The sequence below is a fragment of the Anomalospiza imberbis genome, chromosome 5, assembly GCF_031753505.1.
Source record: "Anomalospiza imberbis isolate Cuckoo-Finch-1a 21T00152 chromosome 5, ASM3175350v1, whole genome shotgun sequence".
NCBI lineage: Eukaryota > Metazoa > Chordata > Aves > Passeriformes > Viduidae > Anomalospiza > Anomalospiza imberbis.
In genome coordinates, this window is record NC_089685.1 from 71,585,797 (window position 1) to 71,609,359 (window position 23,563).

Genomic DNA, 23,563 nt, shown 5'->3' on the forward strand with positions numbered 1-23,563 from the left:
AGGTAGGTCAAACTTGACAGGGACCATGATCATATCTTATGGCTCTAAAATTAAAAAATAAGAAGGCAGCATGCAGAGAAGTCTGTCTGGAAAACAGAATAAATGTGGAGGGGTAGTAATACACAATTTAATCCACTCATGAATAAAGATGACTTAAATCCATTTGCAGTTTTGCCAGTCATGAGTTATAAGGTTTTTAACTTGTTTGGATAAATGCGTCACCTTATTCCATCCCATCATCATCAAATACAAATTACTAAAATAAGACATGGACAAGCACATCTTTTAAGTTTACATGTATCTTGAAAAAAATTCAATATTACAGCCTGGAGCGGGAGAATGACTGCTTTAAAAATACAGGAACAGAATGCATAAGAAGAGCACTTACTTGCCAATTACCTTTCACAGTTTTCCATTTTTTAATTTGTTCTGCATGCCTCACCACTGCAGGTCGATTCACATACACTTTTGAGATCCAGCCAAGTTCTGGGGAGAGGAAAAAAAAAAAAAAAGCTTCATCTATTTCTGTGTTCTTTTAATATATGGTGTGGTACTGCAGAAGAAAGTTGTAGAATCTTTGAACCTCTGAAGAGAGTGTTGTGCCTTCATGTCCTTCTAATGGCTTGTGTACTTATCACCAGTCCAAAATAACCTCAGCTTCTGTCAGGGGATGATCTGTGAACTGGGTGTTTCACACAGCATGTTTTGTGTGCCATTACAAGTGAAATAACTGAGTGCTGATGAGACAGAGACACTGTGTTGCCAGCCCTGGACTGAGAAGGTTATTACAAATATAGCATGAAAAAAACCCAAAAAACCTCCACAAAACAGCCATTGCTTGATGACTTATTTCTAGATTCCAGAATTCCCAAAAAGCAGCAGATGCACAACATGTACTAAAATAATGAAACTGTCTGGAGCCAGAACCACCAAATACTGGCTGCTGCTTAACAAAGGGTAACTGAGTGAAAAATGAGAACTGAGAGTTCAGGCTCTTGAATCTTTACATTTCTGCTTGGTATGGTAAATCCAGAGTGTAATTTTTAATATTATCAAACACAGACTGCTCATGAGAGTACACAGGAAAAAGAAACTGGAGTATCTTAAAAATTTCTCACATCCTAAAACATAAATAATTCTTCTAAATACTGATCATATGAGCATTCCACAAAAACACTCTGAAAATAACATCAGCAATCATTAACCACCAATCATCAGCAAATCACCACCATCAATCATCAAATAGCATCACCAGTTAAGGTCAGAACATGGACATGGGCATAGACAGGTACTAGGAGATAATAATTCTGGGTGACTGAATTTATTAAGAGCATGTCACTCTATGAATCTTCTTTACTACGCTGTTAAATTGCATTTCCCTTGAGCATATTGATTAAAAAAATGTTTAAAACTTAAAAAAAAAAGCTGGTAGACAAAATCACTAATTTTGTACAGAAATCTTATACTTCATTTTTTTCCTTCATACTGAATAGCTTTAATAGGCAAAAAAAAAAAAAAAAATAGAAAACTATATACTAGCCAAAGGATGTGTAAATAAAAGCTTGTTTTCCTAGACTTACAAAAACCAATTTAGGGTAAAGATGACTCAGAGGAAATGCAGAACAACATGAAACAGCTGAAAAAAAATCTTGTCTTGAGCATAACTAAGCTACCCTTGTCCCATTACCACATACAAGCCTTTATACAAGCTTTTAGTGAGTGCTACCCACAAAATGTTAGCTAAAAGCAGAACAAACAGATCAGTGAAGGAATTTCAAAGGCATCCTAAGGAATTTATGGATTTTTTTTTTTAAGAGTTTAGCATCAGACTCACTGCATGGCAACAAGGAGATGGGGGAGCTTGGAAAGTTGCAAGTGAGTCAAACAACAGATCTTTGTTACTTCTTGCCAATTTCAAAGCCACAGGTTTATCCATTCTGCCCCCAGAGCAAGGAGCTCGGCTCAGCTGACTTGTAGAAAGCAGGTGAGAAAAAATTGCTACAAAAACCATGGCTACAACTTTCCTCCTGTTTTGCCTATCAGGAGGCACATAGGATATATTTGACAAAGTCCATTGGGGAGGAAAACACACATAAATCAATATATAGAGGAGGGACAGACAAACTCTGTGTTATGATTCTTCTGCTACCTGTGCCAAGTGCTGAGGTAGCATCATTTAACCATAATCCCATTTATTACAATGACTTCGAACCCTCCTGTGTGCACGGCGACCTTTCAGCTCCTTTGGAAAAAGGAAGCAGTTTGGATTAGGAACTCAGCTTCTCCCTCTCTAACAAGGATTCTTTCACTTGGTCTGCTCTAACCTATTCTTTCTACACTTTTGAAGACAACCAAGAAAACCAACTAGTAAATGATTTATAAAAACAATTCTTTGTGAGAATATGAAGACAGTGTCCAGTCTGCTAGGGAAAATTCAAGTTTGAGATGAAAATTTAAATGAAAGGACACAAATTTCACCCATGAGTAGGTTAATTCTTCATTAGCCACTGTTTGTAGAGGATTCAGTCTGATACAACTGTTGTACCTACTCCACCTGACTCTTGAGCATCCTGACTCAGGTCTAAGCAATCTTTTTAAGATGTCAGAGCCCTGCACACAGGATCAGCTTAAAGGAAATAATCAACTATAAATCCATTTGGAGAAAGAAAAAAAAAAATCAAAAAGACAATTCATAATGGTGAAAAGGTGTGGAAGGAGAGGGGAAGTGGAAATGAGCTACTAATTTTGCTTTGCCCAAAGTCACCTGTGAAAGTCACCAAATATCAGCTGATCAGCAATAGCTGACTGGTTGTTCTTTGCAAATATGACAAAATCCATTGGTTTAAGCCCTTTTCACTGTCTGACACATTTTACCCTCTGTTCTCAGTGACTCAAGGCTAGTCACAAAGGTAGCTGACACATGGCAACTCAGTAATGTCTAATATCTCATTTCTGTGCATGGGGTGCAACAGTCCCTGAACGACCACAGAATGTGGATCTCCAAGTTTGGGGTTTTTTTTGTTTGTTTGTTTGGGGTTTTTTTTTGTTTTTTTGTTTTTTTTTTTTTGAGTATGGGAACTCAAACCACTGTGCACAGCACAGGCAGAAATTAAAAAAAAAAAAAAATGAATAATTTAACAAAAAAACAGAACTCTGCCCTTTCTGTACAACTTAATGTGAGACATCATGCAGCTCTACCACAGGAAATAAAATGGTGCAATAAAAATGGCATGGCGAGGAAGGACAAAGGTTCTGGTGATGTGCAGCAGCAGATGGAGACTTCCATATAACACAGACCTTTTATTCAAGCCCATTCCTACATTAATTAAAGCAATGGGTAAGTGAAAACAAATATGTCTCAGCATAATTGTCTCTAAATAGACTTTCAAAGTTTGCCATGTGAGGTCTCATCAGATCTTTAGATCTAAGTGCCTTTATTCAGAAAAATCACTCACAATTCCAGCTTTTATCTTTTTTTTTCATTAAATATCAGAATAAAACCATTTTTTGAAATAGAGCTGACTGCCTTTGGATTCTCCCCCCCCTCACTCCCCCAAGATTTATGATTTAGTATCTGGCTAAGGAAAACTATATTTAATTAGGCTCATTAACCTTGCAGTGTGAACATGTCTTTTTTTTTTTTTTAAATAAGTCATCTGCTAGTCATCTGCACAGTCATGTGGCTTCAGGGATAAAAGTAATTAAAGCAGTTACACTACCGCTAATTAGCCAATATTCTGTAATCACTCTTTGAGTTTACTTTTTTCTCTGAAGACATTTGAAAAAATCATATTCAATTCCTTAACAGGAAACTCATCTCCTCTCTTTGAAGAACACGAATCCAAAAATACCAAGCATTTCCTCAGAAAACAATAAATAAATCCACTTCATCAGGATAATTACATAAATATCTAAGCTTCCTAACACGTTCCTCGTAAAACAGACTAAGCTTTACAGGGGCTTTAAAAAAAATGTGTTGATGGCATCCCTTCAGATGGTGAAACAGAAAGCTCAAGAATGCCCGAGGCGGTAGTTTCACAAGCATTTTAAGGCAGCACTGTTCCCAAAAGGAGCTGCCCCCCTCAACTGGTTATTTCATTCTGTGTGCCAGAGACAGCATGTGTGCTCCTGCTCTTACCATGAGCACACGATAAAACGGGGAAGGGAAGTGATGAAAGCTGTTATTTCGGGAGAAGAGACTGGAACTGTGTCCTGAACCTTCCGTGGAGAAACGAGGAGCTCAGCTGGCCACAGGCTGACCCCAGCTGGCCACACGGAGCTGAGCAAAGCCACTGGAAGGAGAGAAAAGGCTTTGGGATCAGGTCTTGTTACAGCTGTCTTACCATGTAGGCTGTTTGGAGATTTGGGGGTTATTCAGCTTTGTCAAAACAGAAGCCGATGTTAATTTTCAATAGTGACACTTGATATGGACCAAGAGATCCTCAATTTCGATAGTGACACTTGATATGGACCAAGAGATCCTCAATTTCATGTGGGTCTTCCTTTATATGACAGAAGTTCAGCCTCCAAGTTAGCAGCCAGACACTCAAAGCAGGACATCAAAGCGTGAGCCCTGAACTAGAAATCAGCTCTGCTGTCTTGTGCCATCAGTGAAATCACACAGTGCTGTCCCTGGATCACACAAAATGGATCACGGTGTCCTCCTCCAAAGCACTTTGGAAACCACTGACAAGCCTTTCCTCAGGAAGTGAGATGCAGAACATCAGCCTGGTTTCCTACAGGTCCAAGTCCCCTGTAGTTCCCTCTATTCTTCCCTGACTTGAGACGTGTCCTCGCCCCAAAAACCCAGCTGTCCTCATGTGGTCCTTACAAGCATGAGTAACAGGACTCTGTTACTGGCATAAAGGCCAAATTAAAACAGTTGCAATGAAAATTCATGTAATTGCTGATCTGTACCTGCCTTTCCCTCAACAAAAGTACTGATTTGGTCACTCCACACAATGCCTAACTTATTTCCAAGACATCTGCTTGTCCTTCAAATTTGATTAAAATTACCCGCCTGATTCAAAAGGTGGTGAAAAACAGCAAAAAACAAGAGCCACAGTACAGGCTAAAACCAGCTATTAATATATTAGAACAGAATTATGCTGTTTTGAAAAGGGATGTAATACTTCATTATCTAAATGCCACTTACCAACAGGCTAGCTCTCACATGTAGATGGCTCAGAAATACCAACTATAATTAAAAATATATAAATTAAAGCATAATGAATGTATTTTTGGCCCTTCAGCTAGAGGGTCTGAGCAACACAGTTAATGGGGTTTTTTAGGAATCCAAGAACATTGCAAAACAACTGCAATTCCTCATTACTCAGAATACATGGATATATGTGTGTGTGTGTGTATATATATATTCAGACATACACAGACACGCACAGGTAATAAAACATTTAATCATAGAATAATTTGGAAGACCTTTGAAAATCATTTGTCCAAACCCCTGTGCAACGCTCTGAGGTCAGACCAGGCTGCTGAGAGCTTTATTCTGGTGGGTTTTGAGAGTCCTCAAGGATGGAGATTGCACAGCCTCTCTGAGCCCAACCTGTCCCAGCACCTGACTGTTCCGCCCCAAGCTTTCCCTCGTATCCAGTATGAACTTCTCTGCCTCATTTCCCTGGGCTAAGGCAGCCCAACGCTTTCAGTCTTTCCTCACAGGGCAAGCACTCCAGCCACAGCCCCATTGTGCTGTCCCTCTGCTGAAGATGTGACAGTTTTATCAATCTCTCTTTCCTACTGGAAAGAGAAACTGGACCCAATCTTCCATGTAAATTCCAAGTTCTGGGTAGAGGGGACGGTCCCTGTGTCCCCAGGTGTCTGCATCCCCACAGTTAAACCAAAGCAGCTTGCACTTCCAAAACAGATACTCACTGATATTTCATTGTGAAGTGGCATTAAAAGTTGCATCTGCATGACAAAACATGAAACACCTGGGCTGTTATAACCCAGGGACCAGGAGAGCAGAGCAGGAGGGGCAGATTCGTTCCCATCCCTGCAGGCATCGTGCTGAACCCGAGCACACAAGCTCTGCAAACAGTCCTTGTGGAATGAAAAACTTGTAAAACTCCTTGTCCAGCTTCTTTACACGACTCTTGGATGGCAGTGAATGAGGCTGGGGAGCCTCTGACTCTGCACATCAGGGTCTTTTCACCTGTGTGACATGCACCTGTTCTTTATTCCAAGGAAACACCTTCTTCTACTAAGGCACAGTGATGGGTACGAGGGAAGGAGATAAGGAGGGAAGGATCAAGGAATTTTACAAATATGTGTTTTTTTTTTTTTTTAAATCACACAAGGAAAGCACTACATGCCATGATTTGTGAAGAGTTTGGCTTGCCAGTGATAAACAAAAAGATCCTCTCTAATGGCAACATCACAGACCTCCTGCTTCGATAATCACATTATGTAGCAAGCACAGAAACAGCAGACACAGAAAAGTACACTAATATATTTTTAAGTAAAATACATTTTACCGCTAGATGTCCCTGTTAGAAAACTCTAATTCTGCACAAAGCTGTGTGAGAAACAGGGCAAATCACCTGAATTAGTGTTAAAGCTGCTGGCACAGGCTTGTAAAACCTTGAAAAGCTGAAGTGCCTAAGTCACAGAAGCAGTGAGTATTGTTAGCAGCCATGAAAGATAAAAGTAAGGGTTTACCCTACTTGTTCGGAGTACTGCTACCAGCCAAGGTACAGCACTAAGATATGTTAAGTGCTGGTTTAAGTATGCTGCTGTATTTCAGATTCTTATTTAGTGGGAGAGCAAATGGCAGGGAGGTGCAGTTCTCTCTTTAAAGCAGCCAGCATAAGGCAGATGCTAGAAGCTGCCACTTAAACATGGTGACAGCCACACCACTGCCTTTCCTACACCTGTCCTGAACATCTAACCCAGCTGGTTTTGACCACAACTGGTTTAAACAAAGATCACTGGGAAGGGATGGCAACAAGTATCAGAACTCAGCTGACTTCACCTTCAAGTTTCTGGATTCCCCACATATCAACTAATTTTAAGCTTGAATTTACTAAGGAAAAGCATGACACACCCCTAGTTTAAAGTAACTGGAGTGCATTTGTAGAGTTTTGTGTTAGCTGTTTTTCCTAACAGACAGTGATGTTTTGTCACCACATTATTAATGTTTGTTTCAGCTCTTCAGAGGGCTGCAGTTGAAGCTCACCTGAAACTCACAAGCAGCCCATGAACGAGAACATCAGACAGCAATTAGCTCACTTTTGGAAGCTACAACATTTCCACAATTTCAGTGAATGGAAACACAGCTCTCACTGTCCATCCACAAGCTAATAATTTAAAAGTGCCTGTGCTGGTTCTCATGACAAGCACGTGATGCCACAATCTCCTGGACTCTGCTCGTGCCAACTCTCTGAGACCTACCTGTTCCACACCAGCTGGCCTTTGCTCCCCCTCTTCCACGAGGCCACACCTGCATCTCCTCCACTTCATTGTCCACCTATTTATAATGACCAAGTGGCCACACCTGCATCTCCTCCACTTCATTGTCCACCTATTTATAATGACCAAGTGGCCACACCTGCATCTCCTCCACTTCATTGTCCACCTATTTATAATGACCAAGTGGCCACACCTGCATCTCCTCCACTTCATTGTCCACCTATTTATAATGACCAAGTGGCCACACCTGCATCTCCTCCACTTCATTGTCCACCTATTTATGATGACCAAGTGGCCACACCTTGGAGGCAGATTGTAGGAAGTCTCACCGCTTCAATTCACCCCACTGCTGCAGCTGGGTTTTGCTGAGGAAGCTGTAACACTTTCCCCTTCCCCAGCAATGAGGAGAAAGGCAACTCCTGCCAGGAAATCTCAGGCACAGAGACCAGCAGCAAACACCTGGAAAATCCTTACCACTCAGAGAGCACGCAACAAGGAGAATGATCAGAAGAGGTGGAGTCTCGAGTTTGCAAATCAGAGCCCAAATTAAGTGGTTTTAATCTCTTGGTGGGAAAGAGGGAAGGAAGGATTATCCCGTGAGAACCAGAACGGCATGCAGGAGAGAACCAGGTCCAGCTCTGTGACAGGACCGGGGCTGCGGGGCTGTCCCACAGCCTCTGACCCTGCAGGTCCGGCTCTGTGACAGGACCGGGGCTGCGGGGCTGTCCCACAGCCTCTGACCCTGCAGGTCCAGCTCTGTGACAGGACCGGGGCTGCGGGGCTGTGCCACAGCCTCTGACCCTGCAGGTCCAGCTCTGTGACAGGACCGGAGCTGCGGGGCTGTCCCACAGCCTCTGACCCTGCAGGTCCAGCTCTGTGACAGGACCGGGGCTGCGGGGCTGTCCCACAGCCTCTGACCCTGCAGGTCCAGCTCTGTGACAGGACCGGGGCTGCGGGGCTGTCCCACAGCCTCTGACCCTGCAGGTCCAGCTTTGTGACAGGACCGGGGCTGCGGGGCTGTCCTATAACCTCTGATCCTGCAGGTCCAGCTCTGTGACAGGACCGGGGCTGTCCCACAGCCTCTGACCCTGCAGGTCCGGCTCTGTGACAGGACCGGGGCTGTCCCACAGCCTCTGACCCTGCAGGTCCAGCTCTGTGACAGGACCGGGGCTGTCCCACAGCCTCTGACCCTGCAGGTCCAGCTCTGTGACAGGACCGGGGCTGTCCCACAGCCTCTGACCCTGCAGGTCCAGCTCTGTGACAGGACCGGGGCTGCGGGGCTGTCCCACAGCCTCTGACCCTGCAGGTCCAGCTCTGTGACAGGACCGGGGCTGCGGGGCTGTCCTATAACCTCTGACCCTGCAGGTCCAGCTCTGTGACAGGACCGGGGCTGCGGGGCTGTCCCACAGCCTCTGACCCTGCTCGGAGCCCCCCAGGCCGAAGCCATGTGTGACACGGAAACTCGTGCTCAACCCGCGGTCCCAAAGCGCCTCCCGGTTACACGTCACGGCAGTGTGTGAGAACACCCCCAGGAACCCCGGCGCCGCTCCCATCTCGCGTTCCAGAGGAACGCGGTCCCGCCGCCGCCTGGAGCAGGCTCGGCCGGGCGCGGGGAGCCGCGGGCCGGCCCCGCAGCGCGCCCCGGGGACCGGCGGCTTACCCAGCTCGGTGCCCGGGTTCCGGCCCGCCATGGCCCGCGCTCTCCGCCCCGCGGAGCTCCGGGCCCGCCCCGCACGGGCAGGAAGCGGCGGGGCCGCCCCGGGCGCGGAGCTCCGGCGCCACGTGGGCAGCGAGCCGGGCACGGCTCGCAGCTCGCTGTGCGGGGATGTGCCTTTCCTCCGGACGCACCGGGGTATTCCGTCCCTTTGGAAACGCCGAGCCCGCTGCTGGCGTGGGGATGAGTCAAGGCACTGTCCGGTGCCACACGTCCACACGGGGTTAATAAACCTGCCAAGCTGTAAAACTTCTAGCGGTACCTGCAGAATGGAATTCTGGTAACAAAGACACTGAAAACTTCATGGCCTCTACATTTTTTCCAGATCTGGAAATAAAGCACAAAGTCTCACGAAAAACATGATGTACATTGTTAATATTGACGTTTAGATGAAACTGTTTCCAGCTTAAAAGAGACCTCAAACTCACAACGGCATCGGGTAAAGCAGGAAAGGGCCATAGCTCTGGAACCTGAGAACACTTTTCTTTTTTGCTTTTCCCATGCCAAAACTGCAGGTGTGCTTTGAGAAGCAATGGTTTGAAAGACAGCAGTCACTCTAGAAGTATAGAGACCATTTGCACTGTGTACTTTAGGACCCGTCAAAGCAGTCCAAAAAATTACAGCTTTCAAGTACTTGTGGTGGGGCATCCTCCCCCTTTTCCAGGCCACACTGTCATCTAAGAAACACTTGTGATGCCTTGGCCTTGACGAACAGCACTGGGCTCAGCTCCCCTTGAGCTCATCAGAAACACTCTCTACTTCCAGGAACTGCTGCTGTCTAACGAGTTCTTGTTTCCCTTATGAACGGCCTTGGAAATTATTTTTCTTGCCCTAATGGCACAACATCCCTGTTCCCACACTTTCAAACGAAGTGCAGACCCTAGCTGTGTCTGGGATGAAACACTGTTACCTTAGATGTCTAAGTAAGTAAGGTTGGTAAGTAAGGTTAAGTCCTAAATTAGATTAAATGCTGTGAATCATTACTCCTCTGTTAAATTGTTACAGTAATTTTTTAAGTTAAGTTAGGTGTGTTATTCCTCTGTTAAATTGTTAGGTTTAAGGTAGAAGTTAACATTACTGTTAAGGCTGAGTGCTGTTGAGGCCTAAAAGCTTATTTCTTTTTCTCCTCACCCTCACTATCCTTTTGCCACAGGCACCTAAACACACACACACCTCTCTAGACAGTACTCGGTTAATTTCTGTTTTTATTGCCGGGATTTTGTTTGGTTTTGTTATTGCTTTTCTTTGGCGTGCTTTCACTGTCCTGTAAGGAGTGAATCTTGCCAACCAACTTTGTTGTCCTGTCGCTTAATATTAAATCTGGGTTTTGCTGATACGCTTACTGGTGACTTTTCACACACTTGTTCATAACAGTACTTCAGTTTTGTCGGGTTTTTTTTCATTTCTTCCAGCATTTTAGTAGCCATTACTAAGTATAAGATTTCTGTGACTATTATCTGTCTCATTTTTATGCATCCCAGAGCAAGCTGTAAATGCAGAATGTGGGATGTGGTTTTCTGGTGAACTTGGGAACAATTAGGTTAACAGCTGAACTTGAGGTTAAAGGTTTTTTTCCCCAGTTAAATGATTCTGAGATTCTATTCCAGACCTCTCCGAGAAATGCTATAGAGCCTACTGCAAATGGAATAAAACCCACAGCATGCAAGTTTCACCATGGGGCAAGGTGTTCAAAGTTCCTCATTTTAAACACATCCAATTTCTAAAATAAAATTTTATGCTCAAGTACTAGATACGGAGTCCTCAAAAGCCTTAGTGGAATTAGCAAGACTGAACCATTTAGCTGTAAATCAGAGTTGCTTGTTTTTAGAATAAAATTCAAATATGCAAACAGGTATATTCTGCAAAAACAGGACAGTAAGGCCAAGTAGGAATATGAAAAAATAAAAAGATGTGTGAATAAATATACCTCTTTCTTCTTACCACACAATGTATTATGTAAAGCTTTCAGCATACCATTAAAGGAAATGACAAGTGGAAGAATGGCAATTTTCTTTAATGAAGAAAATATGATTTGTAACCTTGAAAGAGTAACTTCTTTATCCAGTCTGGAGGACTAAACCCAAGCTTTACACAGATTTGCAGCCAGCCGCTGATATTTTCATGAATAACCAAATACTTCAGGCAGCACGTTTAATTTAGGAATTTTCACTATTCTTCTTTTTAGAGACTCATGTTTACATTCAAACTTTAAAGAATAAAAAAGATACAAAGCTTACAGATCAAAGAACTTGCCACCCTCTGTACCAACACTAAAACATTCTTTTGCTTTCTCTCTGTACAGTACAAACCCAAGATGCCAAGGATTACGTGATTAATGCGGTTGCTTTTCCATTTCACGAACCCAACGCTCAAAAGTAATGTACGAGTCTGGAGAGGCTTTTTATTTAGACAACTGAAAACAGTTAAACATTCAGAAGCAGCATACAATGAAACAAAACCCGAACCAAATACTTTTAAGTACATAATCCCTTCTTTTCAACGAGAGCCAATTTTTCCAACTTTCAAGGGAAAAAAATAAAGGTAAAAGCCATTGTATCTCTTCTTCATAATAATGAAAACACACTACAATGAGTCTAATTGAGATTGGAGAGACTGGATCTTGGCTTGCAGACTTCTTTGAAAAGACAGTAGGCAGTTATGCCAAAAAGCCAGCAGAACTCTACTACTTGTCTTTTGGGTTTTTATTTGGATGCTCAGTTCTCTTACAGACAACACCTAGCCAGTTCCACCGCATTCTCATCAATTACTGCCCATCTTTGCCCCACGGAGGGAGCGCACTCTGGAAGGCTGCTGTCTGTCACTGCTCACTTGATTTAGTCTCGCATGTCCACGTGTCACATAACAGCTGCAGTAATCAGGCTTTCACTTCAGGAGTTGAGCTGTACACTGTATCTGAGTTTTCAGAGGCAATCTCTTCTGCAACTAAATAAAAAGGATGTTACTTAATTTCACTTTAGATATATAAACCAAAGAAATGCTGCAGGGATTGCTTAAAGAGACCAGTTCAGTTTGTTTTCCCATTCATCCTGATCCAGCTGTTCTACCCCATCTGTTCTGCCTGCACAGCTCCAGTCACCAGTCAGACACTTACCACATAACCAATGTCAGGCAAATGCATTCAAAGATCTTTTGGAAAGAGTGAAAAATACCAGAAAGCACTTGAGGGAAAGTACTTCTTCCATGCTAAGGAAGATGCTATCATCTTGACTATCTTTTAACACTGAGGCAGTTGAAGCTGACAGTTCCGTTCATTACCTATTTCCTCCTCTGCTGTTCCTGGAAGGGTAGTCCTTGCTTTTGCTGCTTCTGCATTCTCCTCTTCTGTAGATGAGAAGAAAAACAAACAATCAATACCTTTAGTTCCACCCACCCAGCTTAACTAAAAAAAAAAAAAAAAGTCATTTCCATGTTGAGGAGAACCACTTGAGTGAATAATTCTATTAACAAATATCCACATGTAGTTATTGCCTCCCTCTCCCCAAGCTGAAAGAACCAGAGTACAATATAAAACTACCATCCACACTTCTTTCTAGAGAGTCCCTCTTTCAGAATTATAGAAGTGGTATCACATATTTCTAACTCTTTACAGAAAAATACATCAGGCTCTTGGCTTAAATACCCACAAGGTGTCTATATTCAAAAAGCTTACGTGTGTGAGGTTAACTCTTTACACGACAGCTACAGAAGTACATCCTTCAATCTAACAGATATGAGTAGATCAGAATCCCTCAGAAGACAGGAGTTACTGTATGAAACTCAGTGTTTGCCACTAATGATAGACAGGACCAAGCACACACTTACCAGGAACTACACACTTCCAGAGACCATAGGTTTTCCCTACTGTTGTCTGCCACAGCCTTAGTGTACCATCCTCAGAGCCACTTGCATACAGCTCTCCATCAGGGCTAAATCTCACGCAGTGAATGGGACCAAAGTGCCCTTTGTAAGATTCTGAAGGGAACATGTCAAGACCATCAATTTCAAATTTCAGCCAACAACTGAAATTTAAGTACAAACTGATCAGTTTCTGATACAAAACAAGAGTTCCCATGAACGGGTGTGTCAGCAACGGCTACTTTAGGCAAGATACTAACATTTCATTATCTGCAAGGAAAGAGGTGCTCAGGTATTCTAGACAAAACTGCAAAGCAAGCCAGCAGCACAGAGTACACATGCTCTGTTCCTTCAACCACTCCTTCCACAAATGAACAATTTTAAATCAGGATTGGATCAGTAAGAAAATACATTTTTTTTGAAACAAATTTGGCCAACACATCGTATTTTTCATAAAATCTTGTAACTGACATGCCTAATGAACAGCATGACAACTTAACATACAGCTATTATAGCAATACAGAATGAGAATTTTTTTTAAAATAGGTGCAGAATTGTTGAATGGATGTTTTAGTTAGTTCTAGAATATTAGGTACACTGAGATAGCAAAAAATGTTTAACTGTTTACCTTTTCATCATCCTCTTGCACATCATGCTATGCTAAGACCTCATTTGAGTACAACAGTTTAATTTACTGGTCATTATTTTATTAATACCTATTTCAGAACTCCTTTATGATTATAAGACACAAACATACCTAATTCTTCTCCTGTATTATAGTCATATTTATAGAGTTTAAAATCTTCACCACCTGCAACCAAACATTCTTTCGCAGGGTGAAGAGATGCAGAATTGATTGTAGCAGGTGCTTCAAATGATTTAATCTGCTCTAGACTGAGGGAGAAAAGTTTGTTAATGAAGCTCATATTAAAAAAAAAAAAAAAAAAAAAAAACTGAGAGCAAAGAAACTGATTCTACTAATCTCAACTGCTTTTCCCAGAAATAAAATACAACCCCACAGAGTTTCTGAAACAAGTTTTGATACTTGCAAATCATGCTTGTCAAGTTAGAAATGAGTTAAGAATAAGCAAAACAAAAGCTCACACATACAGAACTATTTTCTGGAATATGTTTAAGCATATAACTTCCTTTCTTGAAGCATCATAGAGATGCCAGTCTTGACAACTTGGTGACTCTGGCCTTGTACAGCCAGTTTTTACCCACAATTACTCCACCTGTGAAAACTGGGAGCTGTGGACTCACGTTTCTGCACTATGAAAAGCAATAGTCTTCCCATAGGTTATCACCAGTATCTGTCCTTCTGGAACATACTCCATGCTGCTCACTGACATTGCCACATTCAGTGACTTCACCTCAGTCATGGTACTCCGGTCCCAGAGGCTTAGAAGGAAACAAGAGGGGAAAAAAAGACTCTCAGAATTCTGCAAATCAAACAATTCCCACCTCACATCCATGGCAAGGCCTGCATCAAAACAGGCACCCATCAAGGAACGCGGTTTGATTCCACAGGTACTTCAGATCTCCAGTGGCTTTACTGGCATTCTCACCTAGGCCAGGCTTAAGACACATTCACTTTTTAAAATACTTTCACCTTTGCAGCTGAATGCCACAACATTAAATGGTATATACACACCATTTAACTACTCAGTGATTCTCCTGGAGATTAAAAATGTTGATTTAAGTCTTCTAAGCAATACATCTTGAAGCAAGACTTGAAGATTCTATTCTGTCTTTTCACTTCAAAAGACAAAGAGATACTAATCCAAATTTACAGAGGTTCACTGAGGACAATATAGTTTTATACCGAGCAGTGCAAGAAGTATCTGAACAGAAATTAAGTTGTGCTGCTGTGACAAATAAAAGTCTTTATTTGTTAGCTGACTGCTGCACTTCTATTCCTACAATTTGGAGGAAAACAAACAGGACTAGGCTTTTGCCTATCTTTAACACTAGGAAACTGAAGAAGACAAAGCAGCAATAGCTCAGGACAGTGTGTATGCAAGAGACCTCATCTATAAATTCATCTTCTTCAGGATTACAAAAGGCATAAATGTATTCTGTGCAGTTATCAAGGACTACCTCTTCTTATCAGGGAGAACACATCTATGAGGAGCACACATTTATGGGGAAATTAGAATTATTACCAAAATGATCTCTAACAGCAGAACAGGGCTGTATCAGGCATGCAGCTACAATAATCTAGGATCAGGTAACCTGTGTTACTCATATCCTTCACCAAAATAACATGACTTCATCCCCACACAGAGCACGACAATAAAGAAAACTCAAAGTTACTTTTTCTTACCGGACAGTTTTATCATCAGCTGAAAGAATCTGTTTGTCATCACTGCTCCATAAGGCCTTTTTAATGCCAGAAGTATGTCCACTGACAACATCAGGTTCTTAAAAGAAAGCCAAATATTTTAATACATGTAATAAAATGAAATAACGTCATGCAGCAGTTTGGGGGCTTCCTTAAGCTACACCGATTTGCATCTACTAGAGACTGCAGAATTACTTCAAGCACTTAGGACTTTATTTGTAGATCTTATTCCAGGAACAGGACAAATGCAAACTGGGTACCTGATTGCCTGCCTAGCTTTCAAAACTTCACTAGGTGAACATCAACGTTCTCTGGCTTCCTATCGACCATCAATAGGTCAGCACCAACACGAATTTAAACACAAATATGTGGAGTCTTTTTTTCTCTCAGATGACTACATTTTAATTAATTAGACCAATTTCTAGTGTGTCTGCACTGAACTGAAACATGCTCTGCTTGATGTCTCATTCCTGGAAGCATGCAAGACCAGGTTGGATGGGGCTTTAACCAACCTGGTCCAGCAGTCCAGAGAAGAGGGTTTGGAACCAGGTGATCTCCAACCCAAGCAATTCTGGGACCCTTATATACCAAAAGCTTATAGACATTACATGTGTAAAACAATCCTCAACATTGTTCTTAGTGATTCACAACAGAAAGTAGCCCCTTAATTTCAGAACTTTTATTTAACTCAAAAAAGCCCCCAAGAGTCAGTTTTAGAAGCAGACTCACCTGCTTCTGGCTTGCTCAAGTCATAGATACGCAAGAGCTTATCTTGTCCACCTGTTAACAGATAATTGCTATCCTGAAACAGAAGTTATAGAGAGTCAACTCTACTTTGAATCAAAATACAGCTTTTGTCTGTGAGTTAAAATCACAGCTTTTTCTCTCAGACAGCCTCTAACACACTTGTTACATTAACCCTACAATGCTAAAAATGAGCAGCAGTATTTTAGATTATTTACCAGTTAAGATATACAACAAAAAAGCAAAAAAGTAAATAATAGCAAAACATACTCAAGAGCTTATTTCCCTGGTGAATAAGATATAAAGGTTTCTCATACCTGTGTAAAATCCACACTTTTGACAATGTGTTTGTGAGCCAGTGTGATTAGTTCATCGCCTGACACAGCATCCCACACTTTGCTAAACAGCAAGAGGAAATATTCATATTTTAGAAGCATCAGGACAAAATCAACCTGGACAGCCAGATGAACTTGTAAGCAATCTTTCCTGATGCCATCACAATATTTTATCCTAAGTGCTACATTCTGATACGTTGTAACCTAGTTAGTCAATAAGAATATTTTATATACTTTTAATAGAGTTTTTTTTTGTACTATCCTACCACTTTCCTTTATGCTCTTCTTCAGGACCCTGCAAACTATTTAACATTTTATAGTTTGAAGACAAAGGTGGCTCTTCTCTGCAACTTCATTAATAGAATTTGCCCTCTACTAACAAGATTCAACTCGCAAAATATTCATTAATACTGCAAAATACAGCACAAACAACATAGAAGAACTAATTCACTAGAAGTTTCATGCAATAAAAAGAGGCTAACTGGTAGATGAAAAATAAAAATCCCCCTCTCAACTCTGCTATAACTACAGTGCCAGAGATTAGAGCTGCACAGAAAAGTTAAGTAAAAGTAAACCAGTATGATAATTAAGCACATCAAGAATGCAATCATAGTTGTTCATCATGACACAATTAACTGTAGCCACTTTCAATAATGTAAAAATTTAGGTTTTAATTTGGCTAGCCAAAAATAAGCTAACTCAAGAGAAACAAATGAATCAGTAATTTAGCACAGCTAAGTTGTCACCAAAGAGCTGCAGAATAAAAACCAAAACACAGACCATGCAGACAGTCCATCACTTACGCTGTAAAATCTGCTGCTGCTGTAGCTGCTTTAGTGGCATCCGTGTTCAGGGTGGCACCCCAAACAGCACCTTTATGACCCAGAAACGTGCCAATCCAGTCTCCCGTGTCCCCCTGGCGCAGCATGGGCTTGCCATCTTCACGGAAACAAAACCAGTATTCAGGGAACATGGTAAAAGAAGGAAGCGGTTTTTTAAAAGAAAAAATACTCCCTTGCAGCAGCACGTGGAAATGCCCCATACTTTACAAAGGCACTCTTTGCAGAGGGGTTAAGCTGTGGAGTTTAGACGTGCAGCTGTACTTGCTGCACGCATCTACACTGTACCACTATTCAAACGCTACTGCATGCGAGATAGGAGTTTCCTGGTAAAACTCTGTAGATTTGTCTTAAGATAGAAGGAAGATAGAAAGGAACGCTTAATTCAAGTTTTATTTTTACTAAAGTTTTCTTCAGGCAGGACAGATTTGGTTTGCTCTTTTATTTTTACATTGGAACAATATTATGAAGTCATCAGTATGTAGAAACAAGTCTCACGGCTGCAATGAGATATGATGAAAACATACAGTGATACATAAATGAAGTAGCAATAGAAAGCCTTTCCTATCATCAGCTTTTTCTGGAAGGCTATCAAAGAGCTGCTCACACAAGATGTAGAGCTGAACTGGAAGCACTTCAAGGCAGGAAAGGAATGCCCTTTAAAACGTATGCATGCAAAAGACTAAAATACACATGCACGAAGATGAAATGCTATTCCCACGGTGAGCAAACAGTTCTCAGCATGCCGTGTCCAGCAGGGCAAGGCAGCTACCCTGGTCAAACCGGAGCTCGCTTTAAATCCACAGCCCATGTGCACAGGCGATGGAAGCAGAAGTTTTACAAACCAACCATCCTGGAGACCTCCCACCCCTCAACAGCCGGGATCCCAACCGGGCGCATGCGGGCTCCGATACCCTCGGCTAACCCGGCAACCAAGCACCGGGGAAGAAACCCGGCTGTCCGCCGCCTCCGTCATTCCGGAGCCCACCGAGGCGGTGTCACCACCCTCCGCCCGGGACACCCCCCACCGCCACCCCCCGGGACGGCGAAGCGCGGCCTACGAGCGGCGGGGCTCCCCCACGCCCACCCCCGGGGCGGGGGATCCCGAACAAAGCGGCCCGTCCCGCTCACCCTTGCAGGCGCTGATGAGGAAATATCCGTAGGGGGTGACGCCGCTGAAGGCCAGGTCCACCACGGGCCGCGTGTGGCCGGAGCAGGTGAGCGGGGTCTGCCTCATGGCCATGGCGGCGGCAGGGGCCTGGGCAGGGGCACGAGTCCGGCGGCCCGGCGGGAGCGGCGGCGGCGGCGGCGGCGGCGGGGGAAGTGACGGGCAGGAAGCGCTTCCCGCCGGACGCGCGTCACGCGCGGGGGCGCGGCCGCCGCGGCGCCGCCCCGCCAGGGGAGCGGGCCCGAGCTGCCCCTCTCCTGCCCTCGGTGAGGGAGCAGCGGCTCGGCCCCGTCCCGTTCATCCCTCCTGCCCTCGGTGAGGGAGCAGCGGGCTCGGCCCCGTCCCGTTCATCCCTCCTCCCCTCGGTGAGGGAGCAGCGGGCTCGGCCCCGTCCCGTTCATCCCTCCTGCCCTCGGTGAGGGAGCAGCGGCTCGGCCCCGTCCCGTTCATCCCTCCTCCCTCTCCATGAGGGAGCAGCGGCTCGGCCCCGTCCCGTTCATCCCTCCTCCCCTCGGTGAGGGAGCAGCGGGCTCGGCCCCGTCCCGTTCATCCCTCATCCCTCTCCATGAGGGAACAGCGGGCTCGGCCCCGTCCCGTTCATCCCTCATCCCTCTCCATGAGGGAACAGCGGCTCGGCCCCGTCCCGTTCATCCCTCATCCCCTCGGTGAGGGAGCAGCGGCTCGGCCCCGTCCCGTTCATCCCTCCTCCCCTCGGTGAGGGAGCAGCGGGCTCGGCCCCGTCCCGTTCATCCCTCCTCCCCTCGGTGAGGGAGCAGCGGGCTCGGCCCCGTCCCGTTCATCCCTCCTGCCCTCGGTGAGGGAGCAGCGGGCTCGGCCCCGTCCCGTTCATCCCTCATCCCTCTCCATGAGGGAGCAGCGGCTCGGCCCCGTCCCGTTCATCCCTCCTGCCCTCGGTGAGGGAGCAGCGGGCTCGGCCCCGTCCCGTTCATCCCTCCTGCCCTCGGTGAGGGAGCAGCGGGCTTGGCCCCGTCCCGTTCACCCCTCATCCCTCTCCATGAGGGAACAGCGGGCTCGGCCCCGTCCCGTTCATCCCTCATCCCTCTCCATGAGGGAACAGCGGGCTCGGCCCCGTCCCGTTCATCCCTCATCCCTCTCCATGAGGGAGCAGCGGCTCGGCCCCGTCCCGTTCATCCCTCATCCTCTCCATGAGGGAGCAGCGGGCTCGGCCCCGTCCCGTTCATCCCTCATCCCTCTCCATGAGGGAACAGCGAGCTCCTCGCCGTCTCGTTAATCCCCTCATCCCGCTCCTTCAGGGAATAGCAGCCTCATCACCGTCCCGTTGGTCCTGTCAGGAAAATTAATCCACATACACCACAGGTTTATGTCCAAAGAGGAGACAGAGGAGTCTTGTAACTTTATTCGAATAAAAAGAGATGTCATGGGCATTTCCTATGAGCTCTCTCAAATTGTTAGAGGACGCAGCCTCCTTTTTATCCTAATTTCCAGGCTGCGTTTCCCTCTCTCTTCCCCCACTGTCTGAGGTACTTGACCGGGACAGACTTCCCGAATCGCTGAATACAGACCCCTTTCTAAAGTGTAGGCCCCCCTTTTCTTTTTCCCTTGTGTTCTTTTTCTCTAAATCCAGAGGTTTAGCACAGGCTTGAGTGAGTAACAGTCTCTGTCAATTAGTGAAATTTATGTTTCCCGCCCCCACATTGCTTCTTTCACCGCTCAGTATCTGGCCTTGTCTACCTTCAGGCCCACAGTCTGTCTGTAAGGACACCTCCTCATTCCTTTCACAGAATTCACAGAATGACCAGGTTGGAAGAGACCTTAAAGATCATCGAATCCAACCCTGCCCCGACACCTCAACTCCACCCTGGCACCCAGTGCCACATCCAGTCTTGTTTTGAATGCATCCAGGGATGGTGACTCCACCACCTCCCTGGGCAGGCCATTCCACAACTTTATCACTCTTTATGTGAAAACCTTTTCCCTAATATCCAACCTATATTTCACTTGGTGCAGCTTGAGGCTGTGTCCTCTGGTTCTGTCAGTGCTGCCTGGAGACAGAGACCGACCCCACCTGAGCACAGCCACCTTTCGGGGAGCTATAGAGTGATAAGGTCACCCTGAGTCTCCTTTTCTCCAGGCTGGGCATCCCCAGCTCCCTCAGCCGTTCCTCACAGGGTTTGTGTTCCCAGCCCCTCTCCAGCCTCGTTGCCTCCTCTGGATGTGCTCAAGCACAAGGTCCTTCCCAAACTGAGGGGCCAGAGCTGGACACAGCCCTCGAGGTGTGGCCTCACCAGTGCCGAGTACAGGGGAAGGATGACCTCCCTGCTCCTGCTGGCCACACCATTCCTGATCCAGGGCCACCAGAGCACACTGCTGGCTCATGTTCAGCCGGCTGTCGACCAGTGCCCCCAGGTCCCTTTCTGCATGGGCACCGTCCAGCCACGCCGTCCCCAGCCCATAATACTGCAGGGCGTTATTGTGGCCAAAATGCAGGACTGGGCACTTGGATTTATTAAACTTCATCCTGTTAGACTCTGCCCATCCATTCAACCATTCCAAGTCTCTCTGCAGAGCCATCCTAGCTTCCAACAGATTCACACACTATCCCTGCTTAGTGTCATCTGCAAATTAACTAATGAAAGACTCCATCCTCTCATCCGTGTCATCAATAAAAATACTGAACAGAACTGGCCCCTCATCCCGCTTTCCGAAGGAATAGCGACCTCATTGCTGTCCCATTCATCCCCTCCTCCCGCTCCCTGAAGGAACAGCGACCTCCTTGCCATTCCATCCATCCACAGGTGGCCAAGGTCCCTCAGTGCCCTGCTCGCTCCTAAACCAGCAGCAAGTGACTCCTGCCGAAAGGCAGCCCTGCCCTTTCTGCAGGGCCAGCTCCCCTCAGGTCTCACTGATCAGCCTTTCCAGCCGGGAAGGCGATGGGAAAGCCCTGAAGGATGTGGGGATTTCAGGGATACATAGCAGCACCCACCTGGCTGGGCATTTTTATGCCGAAGACAAGCTGCTGGTGCTGTCTGGACTTGCCCTCAGAAGCATCTAAGGATGGCACTTGGAAATGTGTCACTTGTAAATGTGTCACCGCCCTTACTCAAAGATGAGTGGAGTGGTGTTTCTCTTAACCTAGAATCAGAATGATCAGCAGTTAATCATCTCCTTTTTCTCTTAAGCCTTACCAATAGGAAAAGTATTTAAATCATTAACTGAAAATTGAAGCTGGAGCTAACTGCAGACTTCCACAGCTTTTATATTTAAAAGATAGGCCCCGTGTTTCACATTCTTCTGGTATTTTATTTCTCACCCCAGGGTTCTCAGAAGTAGCTCCTAAAGATTCATTTTCAGGCATACTGACACTGTATCATAGATCAACAGTTTTTCCATTCAGAGCCACAGGTTGCCACGTGGACCTTTCCAGTGTCTTTAAGATTTTCTGGATTTTTTCCAAACAAAATTTTATTGCTTCTACATTTAGTTTTTACAAAATCTTATCTAAGCGTAGGGCTATGTCTCCTTGCTAGAAATGCTTTTTGGTTTACATTTTTAAAAACTCTCCTAGTAACTGATGTTGTCAATTTTTCAGTGGAAAAAAAAATTATCCTAAGGGACAGTATAAACTTTTGTATTAAGTTTAAATTACCTGCTTAGAATTCAAAGTTGAGAAACAGAAAGAATGGGAAGATTGTGTTTGGGGAAGTTTACTTTTAATGATTTCATAGCTTTGATTGATTTTTGATTGATTTTTTCTTCTCTTAAATGGAGTGTGATTTTCCACCTGCACAAAGCTTATGACATCCACTTAGGACGACACAAAATCCATAATGGGCAGAGAAAGGTAAAAATATTTCAGATTTGCCAGCAAGTAGCTGAAAATCAGAAAAGGAGAAAAATGATGGACGTGGGAAACCTATAAAATCTAGGCATCCTACCAGGCCAAGCAGAACTACACGGTATTGGAAAATATGACTAAGAACATATGGAATTAATTCTGAAAAGAAACCTGTCTACATTTTTTCTTAAAGTCTCCAAAGCTGGTGCTAGGCCTAACTCAGGATTCAATCAGACTGTTTCTTTAGCAGCGGTCTCACACTTTCTCCCTGGTAGCACCTCCACTGAAATAGTTTATTCCCCACAGCCTGAAAATGTTTGTTTTTTTTTTTTTAATACACTACTTCTGTGTCCTCAGAGGGCACAACCCTCTGTAGCTACTTTGCTTAATACAGAATTTTTTAAAGGAGGTAGGAACTGTGAAAAAGGCTTCAGTTTTTCAAGAAAGTCTAGACATGGTACAAGAAAAAGAAGGGAAAATTTAAAAAAAGTTATCACTTACAAATGGAAGTTTAGCAAGCTTAAAAAAAAAAAAGTAGGTATTACTGAGTTTTATTCTTTTAAAAAGGGCAAATATGTATCATGTTCCAGTGATTGAATTTGCTCAGAAATGTTGCTGACAATAAATAAAGCTATCCTAGTGAAACGTTATGATTCTGGTGCTATGATTACAATGAATAATGCAGAGAGTCAATTAAATAGATGTGTTAATTATACATATTTACATTTCCTTTCTTCTCTTGCATATATCAGAGTTGGAAATACATTGTCTCGCCACTGAGAGGAGCTCCCTACATATTTATTAGTACAGTGATGCTCTAACAGAGCTCCTACTGTGAGGTGACATAGTGATGGTGATTTCAGCTTGTGCCTGGCAGCTGTGTGGACACAGCACTCAAGAAGTTACTAAATGCTTAATTCTCTCAAATTAATTAGCTATATAGGTAAATGGAAATTTCCAAGACACAGCAGCAGGGCAGACCCTTTGTTAGTAGACCTCAAATGTGAGTTATTTTAACAAATTGTGAAACATTCAGTGTAGTCTCTGGGCACAGTGATGTTCTCTACCCATTTTGGTTTGGGTTTTTTTGGGTTTTTGGAGTTTTTTGTTTATTTGTTTGGGTTTTTTGTTGTTGTTTTGTTTGGGTTTGGTTTGGGGTTTTTTTTGAGAAATGCCCTGCACTAATCTGTACAGCTAATTTAGAGGAGAAAAAAAGAAGTAAAGAAAAAGAAGAGGACTTGCTGTTTACTGAAGGATGGTGTGTTACAGATGCTGCATGCAGATATGTGAGAGCAATTGCAGAGCGTGTTGCTGGGTTTCCA

General features: G+C 44.3%; 2 protein-coding genes across 2 annotated transcripts in view; both read right to left on the bottom strand.

The window, feature by feature from the left end:
* The window catches only part of DERA (deoxyribose-phosphate aldolase), a 46,578-nt gene extending 37,440 nt beyond the window's left edge, over positions 1-9,138 (bottom strand). The window contains exons 1-2 of the mRNA XM_068191931.1: positions 9,086-9,138; positions 389-486 (exon numbers count right to left, since the gene is read on the bottom strand). Coding sequence (XP_068048032.1) covers positions 389-486; positions 9,086-9,116 — 129 coding nt within the window. The 5' untranslated portion in view covers positions 9,117-9,138. The remainder of the gene's footprint in view (positions 1-388; positions 487-9,085) is intronic.
* A 2,382-nt stretch (positions 9,139-11,520) lies between these two features.
* STRAP (serine/threonine kinase receptor associated protein) lies at positions 11,521-18,585 on the bottom strand. Its single transcript, XM_068191932.1, has 10 exons — positions 18,388-18,585; positions 17,221-17,356; positions 16,400-16,481; positions 16,068-16,140; positions 15,321-15,417; positions 14,258-14,395; positions 13,752-13,888; positions 12,962-13,111; positions 12,416-12,481; positions 11,521-12,082 (listed from the first exon to the last, which is right to left on the bottom strand). Exons 1-10 carry the CDS (start codon positions 18,497-18,499, stop codon positions 12,015-12,017), a joined length of 1,059 nt encoding a protein of 352 aa, XP_068048033.1. The 5' UTR covers positions 18,500-18,585; the 3' UTR covers positions 11,521-12,014.
* Positions 18,586-23,563: the final 4,978 nt, after the last annotated feature.